The following is a 23,969-nucleotide window of genomic DNA, read 5'->3' as shown; positions in this document are numbered from 1 at the left end:
ATTCAATTAAAATATCCCCCCAAAATGTAAAATTATTCCATTTTGATCCCTGTGAAAAGGAAACAACCTTGAAATTTCATTTTTCCCCCCACAAAATTGTTTTTCCATTTTCCACCACTCTACTCTAGATACGAAAATTAGGGCATGTATTTAGGTGCATAAATGTACATTTAGGACCCTAAATTATGCACTCATTTATTTATTTAGTTTTTAAGAATTGGCCTATGTAGCTATGTAACTATGGTGCCTGCTGTTTAATATGACTCAAGTCACTACTGGGACTCAGATGGGTGCTGTATTGTGCAATTCATAAGGGTCAGATGGTGCAACCCAGCTATTATTCATCCCATAAACAAAAAGCAAGTTAATGGATTTATAAAAAGCATTTGGGGAAAGGAATTCTTTATTCTGTTTCAGCAGTTGGGCATGGAGCAGAAGTGAAATTATTGTGCTCTCAGTACTATAATCAATGAGGCTGCAGCAGCAGCAGCATCTGGAGCCCCAGCACGTTGACTTTCCAAGGCAGGTGTTTTAGGCTTCTGGATCTGTATAACGGCTGATCTCCTGGCCTCTAAATAGCCTGCCTTCACAGCAACCGCCATACTATGAGGATGGCTTTCTGTGGACTGCCGTCCCCTCCCAGTACAGAACCAGAGGTTCCTCTGCATTTAAGATTTTCTGTGTCCACCTGGGCAAAGTGAGATGTGTCTCTAAAAGAATCAGTTAATGGACCAGTTGTATTGTTTACTCCTCCTTTATAATGCATTCATACCATTATAAATACTAATGAGCTTTTAACTTGAACGTGTTGTATCTGATTTAAAAATAAATATTGATTCAATCTGTAAATTATATGTAATGGGCCTGAATCTCAGTGGTGTAAATGTGCTTCAGTAGAGCTATACTGATTTGCAGCAACAGAAGGTCTGACTCATTGTATTTGTTTCTCACATGCTTTGCATAGTGCACACTCCTCTTGTCTATGTAGAGTGGTTCTGAAGACACATGCTTTGTAATTTTATTCTTTCTATTTACATCACGCACCTATCCATTTCTCAACACACTTATAAATAAATAAATAATCAGACAGGTCATTAAAATGAGAATAATTTATCAGTTTATGTAAGAATCATAAACTGCTTTTTCTCTCAAATATTGTCAGGTATCATATCTATGATGATAGATTTAAAAAAAAGATGTCTTTCGCATGACTAACAGTGCACTTCCCTAGCACTCACTGCTTATTTTCCTAATGTGACACTTCAAAGTTTTGGCATCTGTCTGACCCTAGAAGTTCCGTGCTTTATGGTCAGCATTACGTCAACAGAGTTAAAGCAGTAAATGTGTATTCTTTAGTTTCTTCAGCTAGTAGAATGTTCACTAAATATACTTACATCAAGATGCAGGGTTAATAGACAGTAAACTATTGAAGCAAGATAAAAAAATATTCATGTTATGCTCAAATCAGAGACATATGTCAGTTCAAAATAATTCTGTCTCTTAGAAGGGAAAATAAAGTTTGTTGCTTGCAGTTCAAGAAGGCAGAAGTGTGCCTGAAGCTTGTACTGGAAATGTGATCTCAGTGGGCAAAGGGGAGGCATCAGAGCCAGTCACAGATCTTGTACAGCAGTAGGCAGATGAGTGGAGCTGGTTGAGTATCTTTACCTTTATCTGACTTGTTGGGGAGGGATTGGAATCTGTCAGTTTTTCTTTCCACAGACAGACTAAATGGGAGCAGACTGTCAGGGAAATCAGGTGGAAAGTGGTCATGGATTTTGGTCCTTGCCAGCAGAAATGACCTCTGAATGACAAGTCTTCTACTGTGAAATGCAATAGAAGATGCTGTTTCTTTTGGTAGGCTACGTGCTTTTATTCAGATTATCAGTACATTAGCAATTAAAACACCTGAGTATTTTTTTTTACTATTGTAAATTTCTTTTATACAGCAGTTCTTTCAACTATTAACAATATACAGAAATGGAACACTATTCTGACATCATGATGACCCTAAAATACTATAAGCAACCCTCTTTCATGTCTTGGATATGCCTAATCTCATGCATGTAAACTTGGTATAGTTGGCAATTGTGACAGCAGCATCACAAACCATGGAATCAAGCAGTGTAGGTGTTGTAATTGCTCAAGCTGTATGGGCAGCTAACACTCAAATGGTTCATCCATGAACAGAACACCTGTGAGGTCATAACAAATAAATGAAGCTTTACTCTGGGTTTGCTAGAAATAAAGTTGGGTAGGAACGTATTTTAACAAGAATTACATTAAACACTTTTGACGTTGATCTCTCGCAAAATAGTTCAACAGCTGTTACAGTCCTCAATAAAAAAAACTAAAGGGGGTAAAAGCCATCAACATAAGTTTATGAAAAATAGATCCTGTCAAATTAACTTGTATGTTTTTTGATGAGATTACAAGTTTAGTGGATAAATGTAATAGTGTTGATGTAATAGACTTCTTTAAGGCATTTGGCTGGGTACCACATGACATTTTGATGAAGAAACTAGAACAATACAAAATTAATATTTTACACAGAGAGAGACAGAGGGGGTTAAAAGAGGGTTAAAAGCTGCCTAATTGTTCTCAAAATGTAATTGCAAATGGGAATCCTAGAGAGAGCCACTCGATTTCTAGTGGAGTCTCAGAAGGATTGGTTCTTGGTCCTGTGCCATTTCACATTTTCATCAATGAATATATAACGTTGTTATTGATAATGCTTACAGATGATATAAAAATTGGGAGACTGGTAAACAATAAAGAGGACAGGTCAGTGATACAGGTACAAAACGATCTGGATTACTTGGCAACTGGGCTTTGGCAAACAGCAAGCATTTTACTAAGGCCAAATGTAAAGACATACATTTAGGAACAAAGAAGGTAGACTATATTTACAGGATGGGGAAACGCTATCCTTGGAAGCAATGCAAACAACTTGGGGGGTGTGGTGGATAATCAGCTGAACTTGAGAGCTTCCAGTGTGAAGCTTTGGCCAAAAGGGCTAATGTAACCATTGAATATATAAATAGGGGAATTTTGAGTAGGAGTAAGAAGGTTATACTCCCTCTGTATTTGGCAGTGGTGTGACCAGTACAGAAATACTGTGTTCCCATTCTGGGGTCCACAATTCAAGAAGGATTTTGATAAATTGGAGAGGTTCAGAGAAGAGCTTTGAGAGTGATTTACAGGGATGGAAAACATTCTTTATAGTGATAGTCTCCCGAAGCTCAATCTGTTTACTTTAACCAAGAGCAGAGTGAGGGTGGACTAGATCAGTCTATAAGAACATATATGGGGAACAAAACTTTAACTATGAGCTCTTCAGTCTTGCAGACAAAGGTATATCAAGATCTAATAGCTGAAAGTGGAAGCTGGATGAATTGGGTGTGGTCACACTGCAGCTGGGAGAGTGTCTCCCAGCTTGAGTAGACAGATTTGTGCTATAAATAGCAGTGTGAACGATGTGGCACGAGCAGTGGCTCCGGCTAGCCTCCAGAGTACGGACTCGAGGTTGGGTGGTAGCCCAAGCCACTGCCTATATCTGTGTCCAAACTAGTTTTGCATGCTAGCTTGAGCTGGCGTGTGTCTGTCTAACAAGCTGAGAGGCACACTCTCAGCTGCAGTGTAGGCATTCCCATTCAGGCTGGAAATAAGGGGGCAAATTTTTAACAGTGACAGTAATTAACCATTGGAACCATTTATCAAGGTTTGTGGTGGACTCTGTCACTGGCAATTTTTAAATCAAGGATGTAATTTATTTTTTTAAAGATATGCTGTAGTTCACACAGGAATTAAGGGAAATCCAATGATCTGTGCTATATGGAAGGTCAAACTAGAGGGCCACAGTGATGTCTTCTGGCCTTATAAACTATGACTCTGTGAATAACATTAAGACAGGACATAATTATAGCAGTTCTAATAAGTAGTTCATAACAATGCCATGTTTTCATGCAAACTAGTTTGAAAACATATTGGCCCAGACACTCCTTAAAAGAGAACACAAATGGATAATTAAAATCTTTCCCAATTATGGATTCTATTTTTTTTCCTAATAATAGTACTTAGCTCCTGTACAGCACTTTTTATTTGTGGATCTCAACACATTATACAAAAGAGGGTAAGTATCACTATACATACAATACAAATGAGGAAACAGAGAAACATATATGTGATATGTCTTTGCAACCATTTTCTTTGGTTTGGATCCATATACGTTCTCTTGTTACTAGTGATGCTTCAATTTACAATAAATGCTGCTTATGATGATCCTTTTTTATTCTTTTATTTAGTTAGGGAGATCTTCCCAGAGTGGCACTGCTGATCTGCCTGATTTAAGAGCCACAGTGAATAGTTCCCACAAAGGTCCTTCCATTTTAACTTTGAACAAAACACTTAATTTAACATTTGTTTAAATGTGCTTCTAGGATATAAATGTCACTATAGTCTACATAGACAGACACCAACACCAAAAATATAGTCTCGATCTTCTACAGCACAACATATGGAAATGAAAATATATTTAATTTATTGTTATATCAGATTATATGTTTGTTGTATATCAGATGATATATTTATTGTTAGATTATATATTTGTCTTTTTACAAAATCAGCTAACTTGGTTTCACAAAACGTAAAATACTGCAATATTGTCTACTGGTCAGAGGACAGGGCTAGATGTGTGAAGTCCAGGATACATAAGGAGCTTTCTTTCTAAACATATTTCAACTAGCTCAGAGATCCAGCACCCACAGACCAAATGTGGATTTGTGAGTCATCTTTGTAAAATGGAGTGTATACATCACTGAATCAATGAATTACTCCTCTATAAACACCTTCCCCACCAGTCTTCAGAAACCTGACTGCTTCATATGCTTTTTCTAATTGAGGCAGACAGGGTTGTTACCTTAGAACCAATGGTGAGACATCTGTTTCAGGTTAATATACAAAAGGAAGAAAGTATATATTGTCCAGGGAAATTGTAAAGGAGAATGATATGTAAATTCAAACAATTTTGGAACACTTAACATTATTGGATCTGGATGGGCAATCACGTGAGGGGAAGAAGTGTTCTCATAATTACGTCTGCAGCCACAGAAAAACCACACATTTGTCATTTAAATTCTTATAAATGCTGCTACATTTATTTCATAGAGAGAAACTCAACTGTTGTATTGGTTCTGTTTGTTTTTATTCAGGATGGCAGGATTGGGTCCTAAGAATAGGAGAGCAGCATATAACAAGTAAAAAGATGACAAATATTAACATTTTGTTCTTGTTTAAATTCTGCTGCTATTTCCCTAAAATACTTTTTCTTTTGAAGATACCATTGAATTTACTCTCAGATTTCATATTTTGGGGATAGCTAGCTTTGTTTTCATACTGAGAGCATGTATGTATTTTTACCTCAATCCCCCATTATATTATAATATAGATTGATATCTTGCTACTAGAAGCTGAGGGAAGTTCTGTCACAAACATTTTAAATGCTGCACAGACACTGATATGACAAAATAATAGCATTGATTCTAATCTACTGCGCACTGACCAGTGGAGAGTACTTGAGCATAATGGTCTCTCAAATGCTATGAAAAGCCTGTTAGCAGAAATGAGTTTTTATGCTTCTAGGGACCTGAATTATGTGCATACAGATTGATTTCAGTGCCTGCTTTTTTGGCATATTTTGCAGTTTTGGCTTAACCTTTGCAACATATTTTGATGGATGATTACAGGAATCTGTTATTACTTGAAATCCATGCTAATATATTTTTACCATGATTTAGTGATATATACCATATATGCATTTATTAAATTAATCAGAATAGTGCATGCTAACCAAAAAATGGCATTATTTGTCTTGCAAAAAACAGCTTGCTATTTCTTTGTATGTGTTTTAGCACTTGCTTTGCACCAGTGGTTCTCAAACAGCGGTTACTGGACCCCTTCCTGGGAGTATGCAAAATGAAGCACTTTGAGGCCAAGCAGGAGAATGGTTGCAGGCAGGAAGATGAAAGATTGTTTCTCTTAGAAAGTAGTCCACAGAATGCAAAATGCTGGAAATCCTCTGCTTTATACCACATTTGGTTGCCACTTTGTTTGCTTAAGTAAAATGATGTGTAAACGTATTTATCAGCATTATATTGAATAGACAAATTGTCTTTTAATTCAGGTTTACATACTGGCCAGGTTTTCAAAAGTGGCTAGTGATTGTTGGGCGCTAAATGTGATACTTGAACACTGAACTTTAAAGGAGATTTGCAGTGCCTGCAAATCAATCCCCTTCCAGGTATCTCAACTTGGATGCCAAAACTTGAGAGAGACAATTTCACTACTTACTTTCGAAAAGCAGGGTCACTGCTTTCTAATATATGGATTTATTATTTAGAAGCATCTTATATCTACTTTTCACTCATTTTGCACAGATGTAAATAAAAGCATCAATTAGAAAATAGTATTATAGTAACAACACTATAATTTAAACTCATATGGCCCTTTAATTCTAGTTTCATATTTTAATTTGTTTATAGATTTCTGCCCAAATGATAACTTACAGAGAAACTTATCATAGTGGTTTGAGTCAAGTGGTAAATGTTTGGGAGAGTCTGAGGAAAATCAGATGTGTTTTTAAAACCTAATTAGGGCCTTTGGTAGCTACTGTAATACAAGTCGTAATAATAATAATGGAGCATCCCTTCATTCTGTTCCATTTCTTTCAAATAGGTTTTCGTATTGCAGATGAATAGTTTAATGATTCCAGCTTGAGGTTTTTCTGGGAATGGCTAGAGGCTATTTAAGGCAGAGTATCTTGGCACAAGAAAAAAATTAAAAGAATGTCCTGCTTCTCTCTCTTTGGGTGGGACCCAGTTTAGTAGCTGATTTGGTAGGTGTTCCAGGTTGATGGATAAACTTCATGTGAGACACCAGTTTAGAGGTGCAATACACATAATGGCCTATTTGTTTCCCACTTCATGTGTTTCTCCTGGTACTCTAAGCAAAGAAAACTCTTCCTGTCCCTTGGGAAATTGACTTTCATTTTGCAATCTTCTAGTGACATTGGTGAAGGGAAGAGTTTTTAAATTAAAATGGAATTTCCACTTTTAACAATAGTTTGACTATCGAGTTCTTAAAGAAAATGTAATATTTGCTTCATTCTGTTGATTCATTAAGTCCATATGCAATAGCCACCTTTTTTTTTTTCTAATTTTAAAAAAGTAGAAATTTTAACAAGTTATGAATTAGGTACTGGAATTGCATTCTAAAAAAAAAAGAAGACAACAATCACTCTCAGATAAAATACGTAATCCAAGTAATAATGGGATCCTTTATCAAAAGAAGTCAACAGTATTTTTTTTAAATGGGCTGAGTTATTGATCCTTTGCCAGTGAGAGCTTAAGAGTAAATTACTCTTGCTTATATTAGGATGTGATTGCAGACATAGCACATCACAGAATACTGTTTTGGGAATCATAAACTCTCTCTTGCCTCAGTGTACCTGGTTTATTGATAAGAAAAAAAGGATTAAGTTAGCAGCTCTGCTGGTTGGTGATTTTGTGCTAGAAAGAAATTAGTTATATTAAGAAACATAAAAAAATACATGAAGTACACTTTTCTTATATTGTATGGTGTGATTACATTTGTGAGTATTTCATTTATAATGTTTGTTTTCCTGCTTTGTAAATATGAAAGTGTGTGAAGGGCTTGCAGTGAAAACCTTGGCACTGAATGAATAGCTAATAATTGCAAAGGGCAACAGTAAGGCCCATTTATTGCCCTTTGCTGTACTAGTTACATAAATATAGGTCTGCAATTACTCCTACAATAAAATTGAAATTGATTTTTTAGAAAATTAGATTTTTTGCTTTGTATTGCCTGGAGTGATCTGCTATGTGAGATTATAGTATTTTCTGAATACAACTAAACATTAAAGAAATCAACTTAAGACAAGTATTTAATATTACTAGTTATTGCTATATAGCAAATAGGCCATATGAAATAAGCTTAACTATTAGAAAATTATGTTTGTAGTATTGTAGCCATGTTGGTCCCAGGATATTAGAGGGACAATTTATACCAATAAAAGATATTACCTCACCCACATTGTGTCTGTTATAAACTTACAGTTTTAGACAGCTTGGTAATTAAGAGCACACTGTGTTGGCTGGAAATGGAAGAAAATCTTAAAATTACTAAATCTGAAGACACATGAAAAGAGAAACTAAGTTTAACGAGTTTTTTTAAATATGAAGCATTTTATAGGGATAGTCAAACAGCATAGTCAAATATAGTTGGAACACACATGCTCCTTGGGTTTTAAAATAAATGGAAATTGATGAAGCTTTGTAGTGTATTTTTAACTTTTGTATGGTTTTCTTTATATATATTTTAAGATGGCGTTAATAGACTTAAGATGAAATAGTGCAAAGGCCCCTCTCCCCAAAACTCCCACTCCCTCAGAATTAGGATAAAGATGAACTCCTCTGTCTCTTTTTGACCTTACATTCAGGAGAAAGTGGTCTAATGGAAACACACACTGGTCAGATGGTATGACACAACGAGTGTCATTCAGATGATTTGATTACTGTCACTTGTATTTATTTTACGAGCATCTAGTTTTTGCCCTATACAAGTTCTTTATGGATGAACAGATTTTTAGATGGCTAAGGGACTCTGTGTTCCTCATAGGGTTGCCAATTTTGGTTGGATATATTCCTGGAGGTTTCATCACAAGACATAATCTTTGATTAAAGATTAATCTTTCATTCCTGGGGACTCCATAACCATCCTCAAGGGTTTGCAACCCTGGTTCCTTCCTAGTGGAAATGTAGTCCCCTCTAACATTGCCAGCTGTTATCAGGCATCCCATTTCCTCTTTTTGACTTTGAGGTTTTGTGTGTGAAAAATATTTTATGGGACTTTTGCTTTTTTCATTTTGGGTATATTGTTTAATTGTGTGTTGTTTGTGTATACTGTGGATGAGTTACTTTAATTCCTTAAGGAGACATTTCCCTATTTCCATGGATTTATCTGTATTGATATTTAAATTGTGCTTAGCTGGATAAAGGCCTATACCCTAGTCTTATGGATCATTGCTGACCTGGGTGTACACTTTGACATATTTCATTCTTTACTTTGCATTATGCTGAGTTCATATGCAGTGTGTTTGTTCCTGTGTTTTTCTTTATCTAATAAACATTAGTTTAAAAAAGGAAACAGTTTATGGTTCATATGGAAACACAACATTTAAGTATAAAGTATTAACCTCTCATATATCTTGTCTAACTCTTACCATGCTAATTAATAAGATATTTTTATGTAATGATCTTTCTCTCCAATGACTCATCTTCTTTTCTTGCTTATCAGCATGATTGTAGTAATTCCCACAGATAAACACTGTGCTGTTACAAAGAGAGGATTATGATCTCTTGGCAAGGGCTAGAGGTACTGGAATATGAAGGAGAGAGCTCATGTTTGCAAACATTAAACGTCAATAATTAGCCATTTAATGGGGAAAGGGCTACAAATATACATAAAAGATAAATTAATATAAGCTGAACTTCATTTCTAAATGTTTATGCATCTGAAAAGTGCATGTTTAAATCCATACGGTTTAACCGTTTTCCCAAGTTAGTCTTCCATTCAAATACAAAGTTAGCATTATCTGTTCCCTTGGTACAAAATTCATCTCTCAGTTGTTGCCATTGTTCATAATAATTTAAATTTCTAAACAAACAGAATGAGATTAGCATAACTATGTGAACAAAGCTCTTAACCAGGTAGAGAAAATATGCTATGTTTAAAAAAAAAAAAGTCATCTGTGTACTGATGAATTAACCATTAAGGTCCTGATTCAGTAGAGAAATAATATACATGTTTAACTTTAATTACATGAGTAAAATTAATCATGTACATAAGTGTTTGAAGGACTAAGGTCAAAAGAGTGGAGTTTTAAAAGATAAGATATTTAAATGGTCAAACACAGGAGATTTTCTATCTAATCTCCTTTCTCTTCTTCACCTTTCCTGAATTTATATGAACCAGGAATTTGTGGGGGAGGTAGGACCTACTGTTATCTTGAATCTAGCCCTAACTGGGCAGTTTAAGAAAACAGAACACTCTCCCTCCTTCCCCCCCACCCCCATCCCCAAACTGTGGCCTTTGTGGCTCAGAACCACCACATTATATAATTATTATATCGGACCCTTAAGGGAGATGGACTGAATATTATTTGGATTTGGCCTCTAAGTAGCAAACTCTTTTTCTGTGTCCTTATGTACATATTATACAGTCTCTTTTGACAATTAACGATTTCCTTTCCTGTTTCCATTAATAAGGTTCCCTATTATGTAAATTTCCTATTAGCATAATTTTATATCCCCATCTCTTGCTATGGATAAGAGAGAGTAACCATAAAGGTCTTTGACATAGCAAAACACCCAATCAGCTGGTCACTCCCTTTTCTTATTTACACTTTTTTCACCTCTTAATATTTCTAATCTATATTTGTGTAGTATAGAAAAATTAGTAAGGGAAAAGGCATGCCTTCCAACAGAAACAAAGCCAGCTAAGCAGAAGAACAAGTACCAGATCTGCTGCCCTGGAGAAAGGATATGCAGAAACCCAATGCAAGGAATCTGTCAGTTGCATATGTTAGAAAGTTTGGGGACAGGGTGAGTGTGTGGTGAATTAACACAGATTATTACACAGATGTACAAGTCAAACCTCTTTCATGGCCTGATATTTGACCTCAGTTACTTGAGATTTATGTAGCAAAGAGATTGAAGTGCTAAGTATTGAAGGCCTTAAATGGCAAGAATTTATCAACATCCTGCTTAGAAAGAAAGTGTTTCATCAAAAACTATTTTCTCATGTGTTCTGTTACCACTCCAATTGAATTTATATCACACTATGCCTGGAGTAGGAAAAAAAAATTAATTTGAAATGTTGTGTAGGGGAGTATACAAATCCAAGAGCATTGCCTATTTTTTCTCTAACTTCCCTTTAAATTTTGAGAATTTCCTAAAAATCAGACTTATTTGTTGATTTATTAAGAATAATTCCAAAGGTTTGTGTTCTATTGGGTCATGAGCAGTCCACTTAACATATTCTTAACAGGGATATTAGAATAAGTTTACTAAACAGGTAGAACTGTCACTGATTATACCTTATATATGCTAGTACCAGTCAGGCTTTTCCTTAGCAGAATGTAGTTTGGGGTTATGAATTTTCAGTGCATGAAAATCTAAATATTGGGATTTTTAAAAAATAATACTTTCAAAACCTTTTTAATGGGTTTAGAGATATGGTGTGTCAGACAATATTTTTGATGTTAGTATAGTGTTTTTTCATAAATCTGGTCATTCTTGCGATATCCATTGTAATGATTTTTAAAGCGATGTCTTCATTGCATGCTATACTGACTTGCCCAAATGTGGATACTAAAATTGGTAATGTGTTTATTAGATTTTAAAGTCTGTAATGCAGACAAGGTTTATATCTCCAAATAGTTTTTGTATCAAAATATAGTCCAAAATCAGGCCTGAAATGCCTGATCAAGTATGAAACAAATACATTTAAATTTTACATTTTCATGCACTTGTATATTAGGTATGTTTGAGTGCCAATTCACTAGCAGCAGACTGTGCATGGATTTCTTTCCATTCATGACATGTTAATGATAAAGTTTTACTTTGACTAGTCCATTTTATTGACATACCAAAAGAAATTGTTAGAGCCTAGTGACACAACATTTTGATATTGGGTACTGTTTAGCTCCATCTCTTAAACCATTGTTATCATTATTATTTTAAATAGGGGAACTTCGTTGCAAGCATGACAGCCATTTTAAGGCAAATGGAAGACTATCATTATGCTCATTTAATCAAGACTTTTGGAAAGATGAGGTCAGATGTTGTGGTAAGTTTAACATTGGCATCTTTACCCTATGTAGCATTTGTCTTACTTTCTGTTTCCGTTAGTATTTGATAAATACAATTACAGATTTTAAAAAAAGATATTTGATTCATATGACCTAACATAAAAACATGATCAATGAAGCATCATCTTCTGAATCCAGAAATGGCATGTGAAACTTTATTATTATACCAAATAATAAAGTAATTGATCTCTCAAGCAATGTTGAAATTTGATGAACATGCTTCTAGAATATTGGATTTAGGGTAAATAACTCAAATTAAATCTTAGGAGACAACACAGCCATGGTATTCCTAAAGATCTATTTTATGAAAGGATGTTTTCTTAATGAGTGAATTTTTACACTTCTGTTTATAAATAATTGTATCCCCTAAATGATCCAACTTTCTCTCTACCTTGACTTTAATTTTATTTATAGAACTGCCATTTTTAAGCTTTATCTAGAACATTTTAAGTTTAAAGATGCACTCATTTAATAATCAGCAATAATGATTGAAGCGCATCAATTTTTGTTTGTAATCGTTCTTTAAGTCCACCTATGACACAACAAAATTAGAGCATAACAGAAAGGAATTTATTGCTAAGCAGATAACTCTAATGACCTGGAACTATCTTTGACATGTGGCAACCAAACTTATTGGCTGAGATCCATCAAGCAGCAGACAAGCTGAGCTCTGATCTGCTGTTACATTACAAATTCTGTTACTTAGGAACAATGGGTTCCCATGGTAGACCATTTTAAGCAGTTTTTTGATGTATTTTAATTTCAGAACAGACTTTATTCACTGTCTGCAGTGGCTTCAGAGGTGTTAATGGGCCACTCTGCCTTGAATGATCTCTTACAATTTGTGCTAACTACTTATGCTAAACAATCTGTTCCTCCTTCATGTTACTGTGATCCTGGGATTACCTTTCCCTGACCAGAAGAGTATGGCTGGAAAGTTTCTCTCTCTCACCAACAGAAGTTGGGTCCAATAAAAGATATTACCTCACCCACCTTGTCTCTTTATTCACTATAGTGAGTTAGATACAAAAAAAGAAAAAATAGGTTTCCTGATTTGTGGCAACCTCAACATTGTGTAATTTAATATTCTTGCCTGAAGTTTTATTGTAGCTTGACAGGAACAATATTGGTGCTTTTCTTGATATAACAATTCACTCATCCCTGCTGCAACATAAATCATTTTAGTGTGTGTTAATTTTTTTTTAAAGAAGAAAAAAGAGAGAGTAAAAGAAATAGCTCAGCATAACAACAAGCTACTCAATAGTTACATGTTGTCACGGAGTGTGGGGGAGTCAGGGCCCTGCACCCCCCACTTCCTGTGATTCACCGTGACTCTCAACCAGCCAGTAAAACAGAAGACGACAGGAACATGGTCCCAAGCAGGGCTTGTAGGTACAACCAGGACCCCCCAGCCAGGTCCCTCTGGGGAGCAAGGATCTTAGACCCTAGACTTGGGGTTCCCTGCCTCTTCCCAGCCAGCCCAAAACTGAAACCAAAACCCCTCCAGCAGGCTCTCTCCCCCTCTTTCTCTCCCCCTCTCCCTTTGGGTATGGCTACACTTGAAATTTCAAAGCGCTGCCGCGGCAGCACTTTGAAGTGTGAGTGTGGTCGGAGCGCCAGCGCTGAGAGAGAGCTCTCCCAGCGCTGCACGAAAACCACATCCTCTACGGGTGTAGCTTGCAGTGCTGGGAGCCGCGCTCCCAGCGCTGCGGCACTGCTTACACTGAGGCTTTACAGCGCTGTATCTTGCAGCGCTCAGGGGGGTGTTTTTTCACACCCCTGAGCGCGAAAGTTGCGGCGCTGTAAAGTGCCAGTGTAGCCAAGGCCTTTGTCCAGTTTCCCAGGCAAAGGTGTCGACTCGCCCCACCCCCCTTCCTGGCTCAGGTTACAGGCTCAATTACTGTCCCTCACCTAAAGTCATCCCCTGCTCTTCCATCCTCCATGCAGACAGTCCCAGTAAAACTAAAGATATTCCCAGGTCATTCCACCCCGTCGCACATGTGTCTGATTCTTCTTTGAGCATTTTCCCTCTGACTGATCCATTTTCAGGATGTGTGCTCACCTGTGCCCACTTGATTGGAGATCTTCGTCATCAGTGGCTAGGCAGTCTCATGCTGTGACAGGTGGCCATACTTACTGGCCCTCCAAGCTGCATACAACAATTTTCAGAAGTATGAGAGCCAGGGCACACCTGCAAGGGGCCAGGATTTGGGGCTTCAGCCTGCCCACCCAGCCACCCCAGTCTAATAGGTGGAGAAAGGAGGAGGCTGGGGGGCTCCTTGAGTCATACTTTAAGGGTAAAAGAGCCACGTTTTTTGTTTGTTCTTGTTATTTAGCACAGTTGTTGCTTTTGGAGAGGCAGATTTCCCCCTTTCGCTTGTTTGGTCAACTGGGGCTTTTGTGTTTTCTCGGGTCTCGATCCATGGCCATGAGTGTGGGTTATGCTCAAGAACCTGGGCTTCAGACCCTGTCAGATCTGCCACATGTCCTTTCCATACAGTGACGAACATTCAAACTGCCTCTGCTGTCTGGGAGAGACTCACATCCCCACCAAATGTAAGATCTGTTCAGGATTTAAAAGCAGATACAAAACATTGAGGGAGGACAGACTCTGCTTATGGAGTGCTCCTTGAGACCGTGTGTGTGTGCATCTCCTGGTCACCCCCTGTACATCGGATCCACAGACCACTTACTCTTCAGAGATAAGTAAAGACTCTGAAGGCTCTGTGGTGCTTCCCAGACCCTCTAAGAAGAAAAGACCCCTTCTCTGGTACAAGAGAAGAAAAGGGAAAAGTCACCTCCTTGATCTAGGTCTCAGGACACTGCTTGTCCCAATATGGGACAGGTACAGCTGAGGTTCCTACTCCCTCTGGTACTGCAATCATGGTACCAGCTAAGAAGACCATGTCACATAGCAAAAAACTGTTTAGAGTTACTCTGGCACCAGGCTTAGTCTCCAAAATCCAGAGCTACGATGAAATCCTCATTGGTATCGTCTTCTGTAGCCAGAAGAGAAAGGCACACTGATCTCACTTTGGAACAGTCTCCACTGACACCAGAGGAGCCCCATGCATAGTTCCCCATACCATCTAGACTCCTTTCTCACAATGACTTGGGAATCCTTGAAAAGCCCAAATTACTAATGTTGAGAGGTATTGAGACATAATCTGCACTGGTTCCAACTCACCTCTCAGAGCCTACTTACCCTCTGCCATGTCTTCGACTGTGACCTGCCTTCCAAAACCGACACAGTTTCTACACAGACGCTTTGAAGGTGCTGAGAAGTATTTCCAGCTGGTACCGATTTAACATTTTCTGATACTGCCTCTCCCACTGCCCTTTCTAATTTTGATACTAGTGCAAGTACAGGTCTGTTCCTGGGGACTGGTACCAACTTGATCACTGGTACTGGCGCCCTTGCCCCTCATGGCTACGGGGGATTATGCATCATCTGAGTTCGAGGTTTCTGTACAAGGTTAATCCACCTTCCAACCTCCCTATTTTGAGTTTCACATTGAAGGGGAAGCTGCTACTAGGAAGCACGCCCAGCTGTCTTGGCAAGGACAACCTTGGTATCCTGCCCCTTTCCTTTATGCCCCACCACAGTGGGTTTACTGGAACCTGGGGACTTCCTATTATGATCTTTTCTATAGGGTAACATTTCTAAAGAGGACTCATCAGGAGCATCAACCAACTCCTTCAGGCTCAGTTCATAGGTAATCTCTCAGAGTAGGAACAGTGGAACAGGAAGAAACACTGCCCTCCCAGAAGTCCTCTTCCTTACTAGATGAGACTGACATGCCTCCTCCCACTATCTTACCCCTGATGATTTTAAGACCTTTCAAGACTTTATAAAAAGAGTAGCAGGCACCTTACCAATCCTGCTGGAGAAGCCCAACATTCCTTATTAGATATCCTTCATACACCTACTCAGGGCAAGATCGACTTGCCCATCAGCAATGCTCTGCTAACCCAAGTATGCATAGTATGGCAAACTCCAGCTGCTATCCCATCCACACGTAAATGAGCCAGCAAAAAAAAAAAAGAAAAAAAATACATTCAACCCAGAGATCTGGAGCATTTTTCTCCTACCCTGTTCTCAACTCTCTGGTTGTTGAGGCTGTTAAGGAATGGAACATGCAACATCAGTGTCCCATTCAACACCATCCAACAAGAAGCTAAAACAGTTGGACTTTTGGGTTTCAAGAGCTACTCCTCAGACTCCTTGCAGTTCAGAATAGCCAGTTCTGAAGTGATTTCACAGTCTGTTCAAAATTCTCATTATTCATTGAACACCTGCCTCCGGATCAGAAAGAGAAAATTTAGGGCTTCATTACAGAAGGTTAGACAGTTGCCAGAACATCTCTCTGGGCTTTGCTTGGTGCTGATGACACAGCTGCACTTATTCCCTTGCTCTTCCAACCTTAGGGGTCTTATCTATCCCCTTTCCCACCTGCCTGGAACACAGCCTCAGACAGATGGATTCTGGAAGTGATTTCTACAAGCTATTCCATCCAATTCAGCTTCTTACCACCCCGCCCACCTGTCCCTCTTCAGGGACCCTTCTCAAACCTCTTAAATCAGGAGGCACAATTCCTCTTAGCTCTGGCAGCAATCAAACATGTTCCACTGGACTAGTTGGAAAAGGCTTCTATTCTTGGTAGAATCCTTGAGAAAAAATGGGGATGGATGCCAGTTCTGGACCTCAGGACTTCAAACACCTTTGTCCATTCCAAATGGTTCAAAATGGGGACCATAGCAATGATTATTCCCACCAAAAAGATTGGTTTGTGTCCCTCAACCTTAGGATGCCTATTTTCATGTCACCATTCATTCCTTGCACAAACAATTCCTATGTTTTGGGGTAGGCAGGGACCACTACTAGTATCTTTGTCTTTTACACTGCCCCAAGGTGTTCGCTAAAGTTGTATCAGCCTCAGCAGCCTGTCTTCAACAAATGGGCATAATTGCTTTCCCCTAACTGGATGATTGGCTCCTGAAAGGTTGCTCACAGCAACCAGAAAAGGCCTGTCTCCATTTCACTTACTGGACCTCCGCCGCAATGTGGCAAAGCCTACCCTCACATCCATTCAACATATGGAGTTAATCAGAGACACTCTGGACTCTTCTTCTGATAGAGCATATCTGTCTAAGGACAGATTCGCCACAATGTCCAATCTTGTTTCAACAATTCAGCAGAGCCCGTAAACCACAGGTTGCCTGCAACTTCTGGGCCATATGGTTGCCTCTACATTCATGACTTCCTTAGCAAGACTACATTCTCAGTGTCTTCAGGCCTGGTTGAGAACTGTCTACACCCCCAACAACACAGTCTATCCAACGTCCTCAATTCTCTACATTGGTAGAAGGACCCACAAAAGTTGTGTGTGGGAGTTCTGTTCCTACAACCTCCTCCCACGAGGATTATCACCACAGACACTTCCCTGATAGGTTAGGGCGCACACTCCCAGAACCTCAGAGCTCAGGGTGAATGGAGAATGGACCCTTCCTGTGGTGACCCTCCATATCAACATAATGAAGCTCAGAGCAGTTCCTTATTCTTGCCAACACTTCCCAATCCATATCAAGGACCATCCAATCCGAAGAAATGCTGGACAACAAGGCAGCAATTTATTATATCAATTGACAAGAAGGAGCAAGATCCCAGTCCTTATGTGTTGAATCCATAAAATTATGGAACAGGTGCATATCACTCGGCAAACACATTTCCGTGGTTTATCTGCCTGGTCTAGAGAATGCTGGTGAACTCCCTCAGCAGAAATTTCAGGATCGACCATGAATGGGAACTGAACAATGAGATATTCTGGAAGATATGTCTTACTTGGGTCATTGGGACATAGATCTCATCACAATGCCATCCAATGCAAAGTGCAAACATTTCTGTTCAAGGAAGGGTGCAGCCACTATTCGACTTGAGATGCCCTAGTCACTCCTTGGCCTCGTGTCCTGCTATATGCTGACCACCAATGCCTCTATTACTCAAGTTCCTAAACAATTTGGGTTCCTAAACAAAGGGTTCTCAGTCTTCACCCACCCCACTACTGCAAAATTTATCAAGAGTTCAATCTCTTCTCTCCTGCCCAAGAGCCAGCTCCACTGTGGACTTCAACTTAATTCTCAGTACTCTACAGAAACCCCCATTTGAACCTATGGAGAGTTGTTTCCTCTGTCATTTTTCCCTCAGTACCTTGTTCTTCACCCAGCTTCCTATATATCCTCACACCAGCGTATGGGAATATGTAGGGTACAGACACGAATCTGCAAACACTACTAACTAAAAATCTCCCATCAAGAGTGCATGCGCATCCCAGAGGTGGAGCACATATAGGGACAAAGCATTTCAGTGAACTCCAGGTACTGTACAGGTAAGTAGCCTCTCTTTATCTAATTCATACAATGGTAGCTCTTAATTGCTTGCCACTTTTACCTATGATACATAGTTACAGTTATCTCAGGATCCACCTATAAACACAAAGTGCTTTCGAAATCAAGATCAACATCATCAGTTACATCCAAAAACATAACGCTTCCTCTGAGGAGCTTTGTTGAGTTATCAGGGCAGTCTTGTTCTATGCTACCTAGAGTTTCTGAGTGGCCTTCAGATGTAGTCCCAAATAAAGTGTGTTACAATAATCCAAGTTCCACCTCTCAAAGAAAATAGAAAATCACAGCCTCTTAGCCAAACAATTATGGGAAAACATTCTAGTCTACTGCTGCTACAGGACACCAGGAAGCAATCTAGGATCCAACAAAAGCAGCAAAGAATCCTGTGGCACCTTATAGACTAACAGACGTTTTGGAGCATGAGCTTTCGTGGGTGAATACGAATATGTATATACCTGCCCCTGGATATTTCCACTACATGCATCTGAGGAAGTGGGTATTCACCCACGAAAGCTCATGCTCCAAAATGTCTGTTAGTCTATAAGGTGCCACAGGATTCTTTGCTGCTTTTGCAGATCCAGACTAACACGGCTACCCCTCTGATACTAGGATCCAACAGGATCTCCAAATTGCAATTCTGAGCAACAAAAAGCAGATATCTTGAATCAAAGGAACAAGTATTACATCCCTTTGATTATTCTAGTGCATTAATGAGGATTTGTCAAAGTTTGATATGAATATCCGCCCATTGTTGTTTTATTTTTTTCACTTCCTCGGCAGGTCTGAAAATCAGTTTAGTAGACCAGTTTGGTCTCCTTTTGGAAAAAGAGTGCTTATTGTTTTGAAGTTTGTTAAATCATCAAATTGTAATCACTAGTTAGAAGAATTAGTGAGTTGTCTGCTTTTACCACTGCTCTGTTACTTACTAACCATCCCCTTCTTTTTCCTTTTTCTCTCTTGTGTCTTGACCTCATACATACAATGTTGTGATATGATTGTTCTGTAAATGATCATTTATGCTACATGGGAGTAATATATATGATAATATAGTAACAAATGTTAAATGTGTAATAAGTTAATGGTAAATAATTATATCTTAAATTAACATTAGAACATAAATTATACAATTGGATGTGTAATGGTAATGGATTGTAATTCTCTGGTGAAAAGAAAAAATAGCAAACTAATGGCATGGTAATGACAATGAATAAACTGATTAGTATTTTAATGTGCACAGTACCTAATAGAGTTATCAGTTCAAATTACTGGCATGAAATTACAGTATGTAACTCAGTGTGTAATAATAAATCAGTACTTTTCCTTTTTGACATAGCTAGTAGTATTTTATTATTTAAATTGTGTAGCTTTCTGTTCAAAGGAAAACAGTCGTGTTGCTTGTTAGTAAGAGGGAAAAGTTAAGTTGCTCTTATTAAAAATAGTATTTGTATTGGTTGTGTTCAGAATGGACTCTTGAGTACCTCTTGACATCTAACTCTGAAATATCATTTATTCTTTTAAAACACCGTGTCATTTTAAGATACATCATACAATAATGAATATTGAAATCAAGGGTTATATTTCATATGAAGAGAATCCCCTGTCATTGCATCATCAGTGTTGAATGCTCTTTTGCCTTTCCCATGTTTCAGATTCGTAGAACTCCTGGTTCATTTCCTTCCTCTTTGATTAGTATAGGACCTTCAGTGCAACTCCTGGAGCATATAATATAGCGTGTACCCTTCTGATGAAGGCTCATGGAGTCCTGGCCTGAGGCTCTTTTACCCAAGGTTTTGTCAGCCTTTCTGCCAGGGTTTTTGCGCTCACCCCTTGGAGTTTGGGGGACACAAAAGATGAAGAGGTGACTTCATCACAGTCCATAAGCTTCTACATACAAAAATAATTTCTTATAGTACATGGCTCTTTAATCTAACATACTTAGGCATAATGAAGTCCTGAAGATGGAAGTTAAAGCAAGACAAATTCAGACAAGAAAAAATGTACAACTTTTTAAGTGAGGGTGATTTATCATCAGAACAGCTTACCTTAGGCTATAATTGAGGCTCCATCATTTGAAGTCTTTAAAATCAGATATCTTTCTAAAATGCATACTCTACCTCAATTCAGCTTGATGTTAAATGAAATTTTATGGCCTATGTTATGCAAAAAGTCTGAGTCAGATGATCATAGTGGTCCCTTCTGGTCTTAAAATCTATGAATAGATGAGCTAGGGAAAGGCAAGATCCATTTTTAGACCTGCCCAAAGGATGTCCTTCAGAGGAGTGCTCCTGATCTCTGCTTACGGTAGTGAGCTGAGATGGCTTGGGCTGCATGGCCCTTTTATAGTGTCAACTTTGAACCTTGAGTGTCATGAGAGGGTGTTTGTGCAGCCCTAGTGAGCATGACTTTCTAGAATGTAATAGAAGCTCCTCAGAGCTGGGGCATAACTCCAGGTGTGAACATGGAGAGGTAACACTGCCAAAGAACCATAGATACTGTTATAACTGTTTTTTTTCCCCTCTTGGGATATCTCATATACGCCAGTATTCTTAGAGATTTGTGGTCATCTCATTTGAATGACAAAGAAGTAAAAACTACATAGAATCATGACAGACTTATCTGAATATGGCACCAAACAGTCATCCTGTCATAAATTGGACTGTGCTCACTATTTGATTTCTCATATCATTTGGGCAATACAAAATAGGTATTTAGCAATGGGTGATGCTAGCACTTTCACCTGCTTCCTGAAAATCTGGTTTATAGAGTTGATTTTTCTGGTGACCAAACATAGGTAGAGAGTATGTACAGGTCAGTAGTCCTAAGCCCAAAACAGGAAAGTAACTGGAACAAAGATTAACTTGATGTAGAATGTTTGCGTTTTCAAAAGATAAGAACTGTCTATGGATTCACACTTCCCAATCGTGTGGAGCATCAGTGAAGTATATTCATAGCTCTATGAATTTTAACTTTTTATTAGGAAGAACTCCCCAAGGATATTTGGCCATATACTATATTGTGTCACTTTCTCCTTCAGCATAAGGGAGCTTTTCACATCACTGAATCATAGAAATGTAGGGCTGGACGTGACCTTAAGAAATCATCAAGTCCACCCACTGTGCTGAGACAGGACAAAATAAACCTAGACTCTCCCTGACAGGTGTTTGTCTAATCCGGGGGCGAGGAGGGAAGTGTGCAAACTTTTTGGCCTGAGGACCACATCATGTTTCCAAAATTGTATGGAGGGCTGGTTAGGGAGGCTGTGCCTCTCCAAACAGCCAGGCTTGGCCTGGCTCTCACCCCCAATCTGACCCCCCCCCGCCTCCGCCCCGCTTCTTGCCCCCTCATGCCTCCACCCAGGACTCCTGCCCCAGCCAACCCCGCCCCCCGGTTACTTGTCCCCTGACGGCCCCCGGGGACTCCTGCCCCATCCACCACCCCCTGCTCCCTGTCCCCTGACTGCCCCCAGACCTCCCGCCCCTGACTGCCCCCCACTGTCTCATCCAATACCCCTCTCCTTCCTGACTGCCACCCCAGAACCCCTGCCCGCATTCAACCCCTCTGTTCCCCGCCCTCTAACTGCCCCACCCTGACCACCACCCTGAACTCCCCTGCCCTCTATCCAACGCTCCCCCGTTCCCTGCCCCCTTACCATGCTGCCTGGAGTGCTGCCTGGTGGCGCTACAGTCGCACTGCCCAGAGCACCAGGACAGGCAGCCGTGCCGCCCGGCTGGAGCCAGCCATGCCACCACGCAGTACAGAGCACCAGCTCAGGCTGCAGCTCTGCAGCCGCAGGGCCCGGCTGCTCAGAGCACTGTGCCGGCTGTGCGGTGAGCTGAGGCTGCGGGAGAGGGGGAACAGCAGGGGAGGGGCCGGGGGCTAGCCTCCAGGGCCAGGAGCTCAGGGGCTGGGCAGAAGGGTCCTGTGGGCCGGATGTGGCCCGTGGGCCATAGTTTGCCCACCTCTGGTCTAATCCGTTCTTAAAAGCCTCCAATGATGGGGATTCCACAACCTCCCTTGGAGCCCTATTCTAGAGCTTACCTACTCTAATAGATGCAGAGTTTTTACTAATATCTTGCTTCTTTGGTGGAGACAGAGAACAATTGATCCCTACGCTCTCTATAATAGCCTTTAATCTATTTGAAGACTGTTATCAGGACCCCACTCAGTCTTCTTTTCTCAAGACTAAACATACCCAGTTTTTCTTCTTCGAGTGATTGCTCACATCCATTCCAGTTAGGTGTGCGCGCCGCGCGTGCACGTTCGTCGGAAACTTTTTACCCTAGCAACTCCAGTGGGCCGGCAGGTCGCCCCCTGGAGTGGCGCCGCCATGGCGCCCAATATATATCCCTGCCGGCCCACCCGCTCCTCAGTTCCTTCTTACCGCCGTGTCGGTCGTTGGAACTGTGGAGCGCGGCATAGCTGTCCTCCACGTCCCTAGCTCTCCTTGTTCTCTATCGTTATCTCTATTGTAGTTGTTAGTTAGATTGTTAAGTAGATAGTAGTAGTTAACTGATAAGTAGTTGTAAATAGTTTTTCGCCGGGGGCTTAGCCCTTCCCGGCACCCGGCACCGGGCTCATGCCTGGTTCGCCGGGCTTCAAGCAGTGTGCGGCCTGCAAGAAGCCGATGCCTACCAGCGATCCCCACGACGCGTGCCTGAAGTGCCTGGGGGAATCGCACAGATCCGACAAGTGCCGCATCTGCAAGGCTTTTAAGCCAAGGACTAAGAAGGAGAGGGATCAAAGGCTCCGGACTCTCCTTATGGAGGCGGCACTTGACCCGGCGGCTTCGCAGGCCGTGATGTCGGCGCCGGCACCGGATCGCACCGGCACCGAGAAGACTCCCCGGCACCGACCTTCTCCGGCACCGGGGGCAGAGCCTAGGCCGTTGAAGTCCATTACTCCGGCCAGGCAGACCCGAGTGGAGCGCCCGGCCTCAACATCGGCCGCGGCGCCGCCGGCACCGTCGACTCCGGGCCCGGCGGGTCCGTCGAGTCCGGTGCCGCCAAGCTCCCCCATGACATCTGGGGTCGAGATAGTGGTGCCATCCACACCAGAGACCTTCGCCTCGGCACGGGACCTTATAGCCATGACCGAGCCCACTCAGCTACCACCCCCGGTACCTCCGGTGCGGGTCGTGTCCAGAGGCAAGCCTATGATGTCGGCACCGTCTCGGGACTCACGGTCTCGATCCAGGTCCCGACGGCATGGTCGCTCCAGATCCCGCCGCCGCTCGCAGTCCCGGCGCCGCTCCCCTCAGCGGTACCGGTCGCACTCGCGGCACCGGTCGACATCACGACGATCGCGGTCAGACTCCAGCCGCCGTTACCGGCACCGCGACTCCAGGAGCCGATCCAGGCATTCGCCGCACCGGTCGACCTCCCGGCGCCGAGCTGGTGGCAGGTCCCGGTCCCGGTCGACCTCCCGGCACCGAACCGGTGGCAGGTCCCGGTCCCGGCACCGAAGCGGCGCTCGGTACCGGTCCAGATCCCGGCACCGTGACAGAACCCGGTCCCGGTCCCGGCACCGATACGACTCCCGGCACCGGTCCCCGGCACCGAGAAGATTGCCCGTGCCGGCCCGCGCGGACCCTTACCATCCAGGGTCCGCCCCGCCATGGCCC

General features: G+C 40.9%; 2 protein-coding genes across 5 annotated transcripts in view; one reads left to right on the top strand and one right to left on the bottom strand.

The window, feature by feature from the left end:
* The window catches only part of DOCK1 (dedicator of cytokinesis 1), a 620,463-nt gene that overhangs the window by 320,295 nt on the left and 276,199 nt on the right, over positions 1–23,969 (top strand). For all 4 annotated transcript variants that reach the window (XM_050959274.1, XM_050959273.1, XM_050959275.1 and 1 more), the window contains one exon: positions 11,821–11,922. In XM_050959274.1, coding sequence (XP_050815231.1) covers positions 11,821–11,922 — 102 coding nt within the window. The remainder of the gene's footprint in view (positions 1–11,820; positions 11,923–23,969) is intronic.
* Positions 1–23,969, bottom strand: part of LOC127054057 (uncharacterized) — a 511,088-nt gene that overhangs the window by 390,677 nt on the left and 96,442 nt on the right. The window lies entirely within an intron of this gene.

Source organism: Gopherus flavomarginatus, chromosome 6 (assembly GCF_025201925.1).
Source record: "Gopherus flavomarginatus isolate rGopFla2 chromosome 6, rGopFla2.mat.asm, whole genome shotgun sequence".
In the NCBI taxonomy this organism is placed as follows: domain Eukaryota; kingdom Metazoa; phylum Chordata; order Testudines; family Testudinidae; genus Gopherus; species Gopherus flavomarginatus.
Note: the sequence above shows the minus strand (reverse complement) of the source record. Positions and strands in the feature narration are given on the sequence as shown.